This window comes from Schistosoma mansoni, assembly GCF_000237925.1.
Source record: "Schistosoma mansoni, WGS project CABG00000000 data, supercontig 0376, strain Puerto Rico, whole genome shotgun sequence".
NCBI classification, from domain to species: Eukaryota; Metazoa; Platyhelminthes; class Trematoda; order Strigeidida; family Schistosomatidae; genus Schistosoma; species Schistosoma mansoni.
In genome coordinates, this window is record NW_017386219.1 from 952 (window position 1) to 12769 (window position 11818).

Below are 11818 nucleotides of genomic sequence, written 5' to 3' on the forward strand. Positions count from 1 at the left end.
CCAGTCACCTTCATTCTTCTTTGGGACCATATGCAAAGGGGATGCCCATTGACTATCAGAGGGACGGATAATACCCAGTTGTAGCATATAATCAAACTCGGCCCTAGCGATTTTGAGCTTATCTGGTGCTAGTCTCCTGGGTTTTGCAAAAACCGGTGCACCTTCGGTTTTGATGGTGTGACTTACTTTTAGTTTGTCTTTAGAAGGTTGTGGGTTTGGTTTAGTTAAGTTTGGAAATTCCGCGAGTATATCTTGGAATTTCGCTGTTGTTACTGGAGGAGTTTGAATCAAGTTAAGAGAGCTGATGTGACTTTCTTTGCCTTTTGTGTAATACGAAGTTTCTTTTAGTGTTAATCGCCGTTTCTTGGTGTCAACTAGAAATTCGTATCTCTCTAGAAAGTCCATCCCCAGTATTGCCAGATCTAAGTCGGCTACCGTGAAAACCCAAGGGAATTGCCTCCTGAACCCCAAATCTAGGGTTAAGTTTTTCTGCCCAAATGTCGCAATTTTAGTTTTATTTGCAGCTTGAAGTGTAATTGATGATGTTTCTCGACTAATCTCAGTTTTATTTTGAGGGATGATGCCTAAGAGCAGCGCCAGTATCCACCAAGAAATTCAAGCCAGAGTTTCTGTCTCTAACATAAAACAAGCGACTGTTTAGGCGCCCCTCCTCAGTCGTCGCGACCTGGGGAGGGGTTACTCGTTTCCCGCTATCTTTAGAATTATGCTTAGGCCAGGCGCATGGTTGCATGCACTTGGTTGAGTTGACACCAAACTTCCAGTGGTACCAACAAAACTGCCCAGGTTGTCTGGACATTTGTGACTTGGATCGTGGTCGTTGTGGTGACCTGTTTCTATGACCCATTTGCATTCTGGTGACAGCCTCAGTGAGACTCTTAACACTCGCAATGAGTCCTTCTATGACGGGGTCTTTTGCTGATTCTACTTTTTGTGTGTGATTTATTGTGCCTGGTCCAGTTGGAGGACCTCTCTCCATTATTCTATCAGCTATACGCGCTAAATGAGATAATGAGGTTTCAGGATCTTGTGCATCCAAACAGTGTTGGACGTAGCATGAGAGAGCTTGTATCCATCCTTGTTTTAGGACTGCTTCACCCACTGTGTTATCACCCATTAACACTTGGAGGTGACGCAAAAACTGTGACGGCGACCGATCACCTAGTGTTTCACCTTGAAAAAGTCTTTGGATTCCTTGACTATCTGATAATGATAAACGGTTCATTATCTCTCGTCTTAAGATGGTGTATGGTTGTGGTGATGGTGGATCTAAAATCAAGTCACGGACTTCTTTGGCGACTGAAGGAGGAAGGATAGAACACAAGTCTCTATAGCGAATCCCTTCAGATTTGATATTGTGTCTCGTGAAATAATGCTCTAGTTGAGCAAACCACAACTCAGGATCACTACGATCAAATTCTGGAAGTCGGGATTTCGTAGTCATAACAGTGTCTATCTCCACTGGTGACAAATCCTCCAGATTATGGGTTTCTATTGAGTCTGACATGAGGTATGTGACAAATATAGCAATAAAGTTAGCACGAAAAATGGTTACTATAACACGAATAACTTAAGATAATACGGAATAAACTAGTTATATACTCAACTTAGTTTACGGATAATCAGGTCTACTTTTACGATCAAGTAAAAAAAAAAAATTAATAACAGAAATGAGGTTAAATTTGTGTTCAAAAAGGGCTCACCACTTTCGTGCCTTAAGGTAACCCTCGTGCTATTGATAGAAGAAACCAGAGAAGTAGTGAATAGGTCTTTATTTCGATCTTCGCGCAGTCACAGTGGAGCGTGGGATTATCTGTTCAGACAAACAAAGGCTCTCAACATTCAATATAAGATAGTAGGGAATATAACGCTTACAAAAAGTAAGGAAGTGAATGAATACTTGAACAATACTGTTTTAGCATATGCTTGGTTGTTTGGGGTCAACTCTTAACCAACCAACCTGAGCTGTTACAGTGTCTAATTAATCCCAATGTGGATCTTGATGAAAGAAGAAGAGTTTTATCGGAGACTGTCCTTATCTTAGATGAAATCGAGGTATTTGATCAACTCACTGAAGACAATTGGTGAATGGTTGCTCAACTTCGTGGATCAGTTGAAGCTAGACATTAACACCGTTGGATGCCAGCTCAGTGGTCTATCGGTTAAGGGCTTCGGCTCGAGACTGGTAGGTCCTGGGTTCGAATCTCGCTTGCGAGAGCGGGTTCGTGGATGTGCACTGCTGAGGAGTCCCATAATAGGACGAAACGGCCGTCCAGTGCTTCCGGGTTTTCGATGGTGGTCTAGCTTCGATTGACTCATGATTTCAACTTTGAAAAATACTGAAATCTCCACAAACCCCCTTCTAAATCAGATATAAGTCAACCAGAAGTGTTTGGAACGATCGTGAGCAGTGGTGGGCAACGAAAGCAATAGAAATGCAAAAGACAGAGGCTGTAAACAACACCAAACAACTCTTCAGACTAATAAAAGAAGCCGGGTTTAAGAAGTCAAGTGTACGCGAGACAATCTCGGAGGAAAATGAAACTCTTATCTACTCATCCCAGACCTTTGAAACGATGGGTGGAACACTTTAGAGAACAGTTTAGCTGACCTTAAGCTACTCTACAGTTACCTACCATTCCCAGACAGTCTGAATGGAACATTGATTAGGTTCCCTAACTCTAGTTGAAGTTCAAAAGGCTACAGCTAATCTGAAACGAGGAAGAGCAGCCGGTCCTGATGGATTGGCTCCAGAGGTCTTTAAAGGTGATGGTCCAATTTTAGTAATTAGGTTGACTAATATTTTATCTTAAATCTGGCAGTTGAACGTAATTCTATCTGGCTGGTCACAATCTCTGATTGTCCCAATATATAAGAAGGGGTCAAAATCATCCTGTGATAACCATAGAGGGATTACTTTGACTAATATGACATCTAAAATACTAGACTTAATAATAATCGGGCGCTTAGCAAAGACTCATGAACTGCAAAGACGAGAAAATCAGGCTGGCTTCAGACCTGGTCGTGGCTGTATCGACCACATATTCACTATTCGTCAGGTTTTAGAACACAGACATGGTTATTGGTATCCGGTAATGATAGATTTCTTTGACTTAAATACAGCATTTGACTCTGTAGACCGAGAGGTTCTGTGGCAGTGTCTGTCATTGAAAGGTGTACCTCAGAAGTACATAAACATTGTGAAGACTCTTTAGTCGAACATTACCAGTCGAGTGAGAGCTTATGGCGAACTGTCATCTGATTTTGAGAACTCAAGTGGTGTCTGACAAGGTTGTTCACCATCCCTGTTTTATTCAGCTTCGTCATAGACCTACTGCTGGAAATAGCACTCTCGTCGACTGAATCTTCAGGAATTGATCTCCTACAAGGAGGTCCATTTATCGACTTAAAATACTCATATGACATAGTCCTGTTTGGTGGAGACGCTGACAAAGTGCAATCTTTTGGTAGCACTGAGTAACAATGCAAGGATGTTTGCTATGCGTTTCGCCCCCTCTAAATGTAAATTGTTGCTCCAGGACTGGACGTCGTCAACACCTGATCTATGGATAGGGGGGAAAGTAGTCGAAAACGTCGACAACTTCACGTATTTTGGAAGTCTGATCAGCCCTGATGGGTTGGTATCTGTCGAAATCTCATCACGGATTCAAAAGGCTAGTTTGAATTTTGCCAACTCACTTCACCTATGGAGAAGGCGAGATATCTATCTATCAATAAAAAGACATTTGTACTGCGCAGCAGTTTGTTCACTTCTAATATACGGCTGCGAAATGTAGTCATTAAGAGTAGAGAATACTCCTAAGTTACTAGTATTTGACCACAGATGTCTTAGAAATATTGCTCGCATCTGCTGGGATCACCGGCTAAGTAATAGTGAGGTTAGACACAGGGTATTATGGAATGATGGTATATCACTTGATGAGGTGAATCTTCATCGACTGAGATGGTTGGGCCGCGTGTTACGTATGCCTGAACGCCGATTACCACGACGCGCTATGCTGACTAGTATAGGGGATGGTTGGAAGAGAGTTATTGGCGGCCAAACCAAAATGTGGCATCATTCCATGTGGTCACTAACTTCTGGTCTGAGCCATGTTGGTGGTAGGTGCAGACTACTTGGTTGGGGCCTGTGTGACCATCGTAACTATGGTTGCAGACTCAGTGTGGCATGGGTGAGAATCGGTCAGTCCCTGTCTACCCTTAAACTGAGAGTGAAATTGCTTTGTGGTGGACCAAAATGTATGATAACCAAAAATTAGCAACAAAAATATTATGTCTATAGTTTATGTAACAATTAACAGTTAATAAGTTAATTACACACAAATAACAAAATAAGGGACGTTACTTAAGTCTTCAGGCTATTGTGTGTTCGGCTGAGTTTGGTCCAAATAATCCACAATTATAAAAGATTAGTAATCCCAATATGGACGATATAGATCCAGTAGGTTTACCAAGCGTAGAATTCAATAAGAATGTCACAATTGTCTATAAACGTAGATGGTATGCAATTAATATTTCATTTAACATATTAGCAGACATGGTAGAACGATGCAGATGTGAATTAGAGTGTATTTATTGAGGAGCAGTAACAGTGTCACGATATGTTGTACTCAAAACGGAAGGAAGTCAAGTTACAAGTATTCAAAGTAATACACTTAAACAACAAGTACAATTGTTTGATGCTAAATGTACAGAATATGAAAATACATGCGTAAACTATGAAAAATTATTTACAAAATAGGTTTTATGGTCCCATCTCCACAGCTTCATATCTGTCTTTCTTCCTGCGCTATGTCCTAGTAGACAACTTTTCTTTTATACATTACCACCATTAAATTAACTACTTCTATGAATTTGATGTTCATCTTGTTGTGCTAATGAGGCATGGCAACTTGAACCAATGCATTTATGTGCCTGGTCCTACGTTGTAGCCGACTGACCTTTTCAAATAGACTGTAGTCCCTCTAACATCATGAGCAGATTTTTCTCCTGATTTGTCCGGAAACACTTTAGATATCACTGCTCCAATTCCATAATTGTAGGCATCAGAGTTGTAAGAGGCTTTGAGCTTGACGTTGATTTGACTTTGTCGAAAGATTCTTGACATTCAGCTGACCACTGCCAAGCTTTTCATTTGATAATAATTTATTCAGGGGACCTCTTACTTGATTCATTTCAGGCAGAAATGTTTCGTAGTGTTTTCGTGCCTTAAGGTAACCCTCGTGCTATTGATAGAAGAAACCAGAGAAGTAGTGAATAGGTCTTTATTTCGATCTTCGCGCAGTCACAGTGGAGCGTGGGATTATCTGTTCAGACAAACAAAGGCTCTCAACATTCAATATAAGATAGTAGGGAATATAACGCTTACAAAAAGTAAGGAAGTGAATGAATACTTGAACAATGCTGTTTTAGCATATGCTTGGTTGTTTGGGGTCAACTCTTAACCAACCAACCTGAGCTGTTACATTAGCTTCCCCCTAGAATCGACTTCCGTAGGAACGTCGGTTCGATTAACCTATCTATCGAAAACACCTTAGTTCTACTTCTCATCCCAAGGCGAAATTATCAACTCGCTCACTATTTGACTTACAATCAGTTACGACTAACGCTTTCAACGATAGTCCATGGATGTCTCTTCATTTACTAGCTTGTCATCTTATTTTGTAGCATGTGATCTTTTCTACAACTATCGCTGACGGTTTGCTGCGTGCTTTCAAGAGAAAGTGTGAGAATGTGGAATAAGAATATCTGAGGAAGTGCCGCGAGCGGGCTACCCAACACCATGTTGGTGAGGTACGATTTTTCCATGCTCAGACCGGCTATCAGGTGTTTACTCACCTGCCTTTTGAGTCGCCCTCAAGTAAAAAGTAAAGAAGAGTCTACTTCAAAGGTAATGGTGAAAATCAAGCAAACCTGAAGAACTGCTCCACTGCCTGCATAAAATAATAAGATACAAAATGGAAATACATAGATGCAAATGATAATTGTTCGGTTCATGTAAGTGCTTGGCCTCCAGAACGGATTGGTATTCTGGAAGGAAATAGACATAGTGTAGATATCTTGTGCACGAAGAACCATGAAAACAAAAAAAAATACTCTTTTGTAATACATATATGTCAAAGGGTGAACTTGCTAGAAGTTGGACTCTTTAACAAAGTCGATCAAATGCATGACCTCGAGCCAGTGATGACCGCCTTTTACAACTAGGTGCGTAACCAAGGGTGCATCAGTGTAACCCACAAAACGGAAACGAATATATGATTAAGAAGCAAAAAAAATAGTGTGGAGTATGCGGATCAAGTACAGTTGTGTCAAATACCCTTTTCTGGTTTGATTTAGGTATGCATGATATATTGAAGCAATATTTCGTCAATTCATCCAAGTAACGAATTGGTTTGCACCTCAGGAGTGTGTAAGTCCTATTACTCATTAGTATTATGAATGATTAGTCGATAAAAGGAAAAATTGCAGTCATTCCCCCGTGGTTTGATGTGGTCTAATGGCTAGGCACACGGTCCAGCATTCAGGAGGGCAGAGGTTCGAGTGCGTGAGGCCTGCGTTTTTGTTCATCAAAACCCCCTTCAATACGACGTTTGTTGGCCATAAGTTGCTCAGATATGAGAGAAAGATAACAAGAGGACGGATTGATATGTCAAAGTGCCATATTGAAACAGTACAAGTTCTTTGTTTGTATTAATAATAATACCATAGAAAAAAAACACTACAAGTTCGGTAGATTTCCATTTTACGTTATAATTAAACCAACGAGAAAAAAAGTATATATATAAACTATTGACATAACATGTCTTTTTTATAACGCTAGTGTTAAGTCCCAAGGTTTTGTATGGGCCACTAATAATAATTGGTTTAACGTTAACATAGCTACGATAGTCATATCGTCAGTTCAATGTTATGATTACTTAACAGTTCCTTTATAAGTTGTGTTTAAAATTAGGTATGTGGAATCAACGCGGCTAAGATAGTAACATTACAGTAACGCACTGTACTATATCTTCACGGTTATTGATTCTTAAATGTCAGAAATTCTTTAAAAAAAATCTGAATATTGCCAATAAAGATGGGTTATATGATCACACTAAAAAGCATGCTGCAGGAAAACTGGTTAAGTCATTACGTAAGTTTCCTAAACATGAAAAAAAATGATGAGAACTTTAATAAGTACTTGACCATGGTTTAATCCAAAATGTTTTGTCTAAAAAAACACTTATTAATAGTAGTATTAATCGTATCAAGCTACTAAACATATCTTCGACCGAAAACTTTTAGAATTAGTTCATATATGTATAGCCAGTCTACGTGAAAAATGTATACAGATATATAAGAAGTACAACCAACATAGTTAATTAACCAGAAAAAGAAATTATAAAACTCGCCTGGGTTGCTTTTTGAATTCGTTGTGTTTGCCAGTGTTAGTTGTATGAGTTTGATTAAAATCGTTTCGGAATACCTAGCTTATGTGTCCAGTATTTAAAATAATATTTAACATAACACTTATATATAAAAGGTAAAAGGTCTGGGGAGTTGTATGTGAGGCGGATTGAGGAAAAAAATTATTTTTAAGTAGATGCAGGGTCTGATTAGCTACGTGGTTAGATTTATCCTGCAGCCGAAACTGTCAACATCCTTGACTGACTAATCGGATGTGCCCAGCGAACCGTTTTAGTCATTTGTAAAGATTTATCATCTTTACATTTCGATTCCGTAATGGATTTGTCAGTTAAACGATCTAACAACACGTATGGTGGTTCATGATCTAGATAAGCCGGCTTTAGCCTATCAATACTTACTGTGTCGATGTGTCCATGTTTTTCTATCACGAAATATTTAGATTTTCTTGAGATGACTTTGAAAGGACCTTCAAATGGAGGACTGAGTGGTGCTTTTATTTTGTCACATCTTATCCAGACGTGCGTGCAATTGCTTAGGTATTTAGGTATATATACGGCGCGCGATTGTTCACGAGTATTAATCGGCTTAAGTTTAGACATGTGGTCCCGTAGTTGATGTACATAGTTTTCTAAATTAAGTTTTTGACTGTTAGTATTAGGGTTAATAAATTCACCTGGTAGTCTCAGAGTTGTTCCGAAAACCAGTTCCGCAGCTGAACACTGTGCGTCAGTTTTGACAGATGTTCGTATTCCCAACATAACTAACGGTAGGAATTCTGTCCACTGATTGGGGTTTGAGTGAGATATAAGGGCGGTTTTTAGCTGACGGTGAAAACGTTCTACCATCCCATTAGCCTGAGGATGATATGCAGTGCAGCGTATCCTATTGGAACCTAGAAGTTTAGCCAAGTTATTAAATAGTTCGGATTCGAATTGCGCTCCTCTATCCGTCGTTATTGTTATGGGTGTACCAAAAATGGTTACCCAGTTCTGCATGAAAACTTTGGCTACTGTTCCCGCTGTGATGTCCGCTATCGGGATGGCTATAGGGAATCTGGTAAATCGATCTATGCATGTAAAAAGATAATTAAAACCGTTTGAACGCGGTAAAGAACCTACCAAGTCGATATGCACATGGGCGAAACGTGCATCTGGTTGCGAGAAAACACCTATGGGTGAATTTGTGTGACGATTTATCTTTGATTGTTGACATGCTGAACACTCTCTAACCCATTTGTGTACATCTTTCTGTAAATTCGGCCATATATATCTGGCATTGATTAGTTTTGTTGAAGCTTTTGCGCCAGGATGAGACAAATAATGAAAGTTATTATATATCAACTTTCGCATACTTTTGGGGACGAAAGGTCGCGGCATTGCCTTGGTCGTGTCACAGTAGATTAGAATACCATCGACAGGTGATGGGAACTGTTTTAAATTAAGACTTGAATTGTTTGTTTTAAGCAGGTTTTGTAATTCTAGATCCTGCTCTTGTTCGTTTCTCAACGTCTCGAAGTTTACTGTAGACTGCTGTAGCACGTTTATTTCTAGCCTAGATAAAGCATCTGCCGCCTGATTGTCCTGACCTTTGACATGTCGGATATCGCTTGTGAACTGTGATATATAGTCAAGGTGTCGGACTTCTCGAGGTGAGTATTTATCAGCTCTCGCTTTTAGTGCATTCGTTAGTGGTTTGTGATCCGTAAAGACTATAAATTCCCTGTCTTCTAACATGTGTCGGAAGTGTTTAATGGTTAGGTAGATTGCAAGAAGTTCTCGCCCCAAGGTAGAATATCTTGTCTCTGCTGGAGCGAGTCTTTTTGAGAAGAAAGCAATTGGTTTCCAGGCGTTTTTAAACAGTTGGTTAAGGGTACCGCCTACTGCTTTATCTGAAGCATCCACCATCAAAGCAAGTGGGGAAAGATAATTCGGATACATCAACGTAGTTGCTTGAGCTAATTTATCTTTAAGCTGTTTAATAGCTTCGACAGCGTCAGAAGACAGTTTGAATTCTTTTGGTTTTCCTTTTAGTGAATCTGTCAAAGGTTGCATTAATTGTGCACAACCTGGTATGAATCTGCGATAAAAGTTAATTAGACCTAGAAAACTTCTCAGTTGTGTTAGAGAACTAGGTATAGGGTATTGTTTAATGGTGTCTACTTCTTTTTTGATCGGTTTAATCCCTTCTGGACTTATTGTGTGGCCGAGAAATTCTAAAGTTTGAACACCGAAAACACACTTACTTTGATGTATGTTTATTCCATGTTCATCCAGTCTTTTTAACACTGTTTTTTACATGCTATTCGTGTGATTGCAAATCGGGGCTGGCAATTAACAAGTCGTCTATATACCCCTGCGCAAATGGCATATCTAGAAGTAGATTGTCTATGAATCTTTGGAATGTCTGTGCCGCATTTCTCAGGCCGAATGGCATGCGTACAAACTCGAATAAGCCAAAGGGTGTTGTAATAGCTGTCTTGGGGATATCTTCATCAGCCACTGGAATATTGTGATATGCCCTGACTAAGTCAATTTTAGTGAATATGTTCATACCCTGTAAACCGTTTGTGAAATCTTGGATATGCGGTATTGGGTACCTATCTGGTACGGTTTGACGGTTGAGGGCTCTGTAATCCCCGCACGGTCGCCAGTCACCTTCATTCTTCTTTGGGACCATATGCAAAGGGGAGGAAGAAGAGAAATAGAGAGGAACTAGACCCAGTTGTAGCATATAATCAAACTCGGCCCTAGCGATTTTGAGCTTATCTGGTGCTAGTCTCCTGGGTTTTGCAAAAACCGATGCACCTTCGGTTTTGATAGTGTGACTTACTTTTAGTTTGTCTTTAGAAGGCTGTGGGTTTGGTTTAGTTAAGTTTGGAAATTCCGCGAGTATATCTTGGAATTTCGCTGTTGTTACTGGAGGAGTTTGAATCAAGTTAAGAGAGCTGATGTGACTTTCTTTGCCTTTTGTGTAATCACGTCGGGCTCACCACTTACGTGCCTTAAGGTAACCCTCGTGCTATTGATAGAAGAAACCAGAGAAGTAGTGAATAGGTCTTTATTTCGATCTTCGCGCAGTCACAGTGGAGCGTGGGATTATCTGTTCAGACAAACAAAGGCTCTCAACATTCAATATAAGATAGTAGGGAATATAACGCTTACAAAAAGTAAGGAAGTGAATGAATACTTGAACAATACTGTTTTAGCATATGCTTGGTTGTTTGGGGTCAACTCTTAACCAACCAACCTGAGCTGTTACAGTGTCTAATTAATCCCAATGTGGATCTTGATGAAAGAAGAAGAGTTTTATCGGAGACTGTCCTTATCTTAGATGAAATCGAGGTATTTGATCACATACATGAAGATACACTTCTCTTCATGTAGTTTGAAAATACGCTCCATCGATCGTTTAAAAAATTGATGCATTCAATCAGAAGACTAAATGTCAATTGAATTCATAATTATGATATCATCCAGATAAACTGCAGTTCCGGGTATGCACGTTACCCATTATTTCCTGAAAGGTGGCATGTGAGCTTTTGATACTAAATGGAAGGCGATTATGTTAAAATAACCTTCAACGAGTGTTGATATTTAGAAGCTCTATGCAATAATCTGCTTCCACATGCAGATAGGTGTTATGACTATATAAAAATATATAAGGGCTGTATGCTAATTCGCTATTGATTTTTATGCCCGGCTTTTATCACGTGAACTATCCACCAACGAAAATACAACTTTTCCGACCTTCATACTGTGACAATCAATGACGTTCAACTGGTATGAGCAGTCTAGCATCCTTATTGATCCCTTGTCCGCCTATCCCTTCCAATTAAGTCCAGAACACCAATTGGAGCTTCTCCTATGAGAATCATTTATTTCAAGCATACTCTGTCTATATAGCAGACAGACAGACCACATCACACCATAAAATAGAAAGTAATATTTGTACAAACTCAAGCCATATGTGGCTGTGAACGTGGGAGACAGTAATCAATATACTGAGTATAATTTAGGAACAGTAAGTAGTATAATAATAATCAATAGGTCAAAATGAAACTTAGAATAAGATGAATATAGATATAAATAATCTAGTTACTGAATAGTTATACAATAGGAATATATATAGAATCATAGTCCAATAATAGGTCCCGGAAGTTATCCGTATTTAATTCTTCACTAGGATATAACAATTGGCATTGGAGAAATGTATTTTTGGGAACCATGTTCTGCCATTAGACTTAACAAACAGGTCTTCAGGAACTGGTACACATCCAAACACTTGAGAGTTATTGGCATTACTAACTTAACAATCTGATCACAGAACTCAAGAGACAGTTGGTTGAGACTAGCCACATGTGACACTTTTG

The 11818-nt window shown here is 39.4% G+C and overlaps 1 protein-coding gene across 1 annotated transcript; it reads right to left on the minus strand.

The window, feature by feature from the left end:
- Positions 1-565: 565 nt before the first annotated feature.
- Positions 566-1525, minus strand: Smp_190300 (hypothetical protein; the record flags this gene model as incomplete). Its single annotated transcript, XM_018792317.1, has 1 exon — positions 566-1525. The coding sequence occupies one exon, from the start codon at positions 1523-1525 to the stop codon at positions 566-568; it is 960 nt and encodes a 319-aa protein (XP_018644587.1).
- Positions 1526-11818: the final 10293 nt, after the last annotated feature.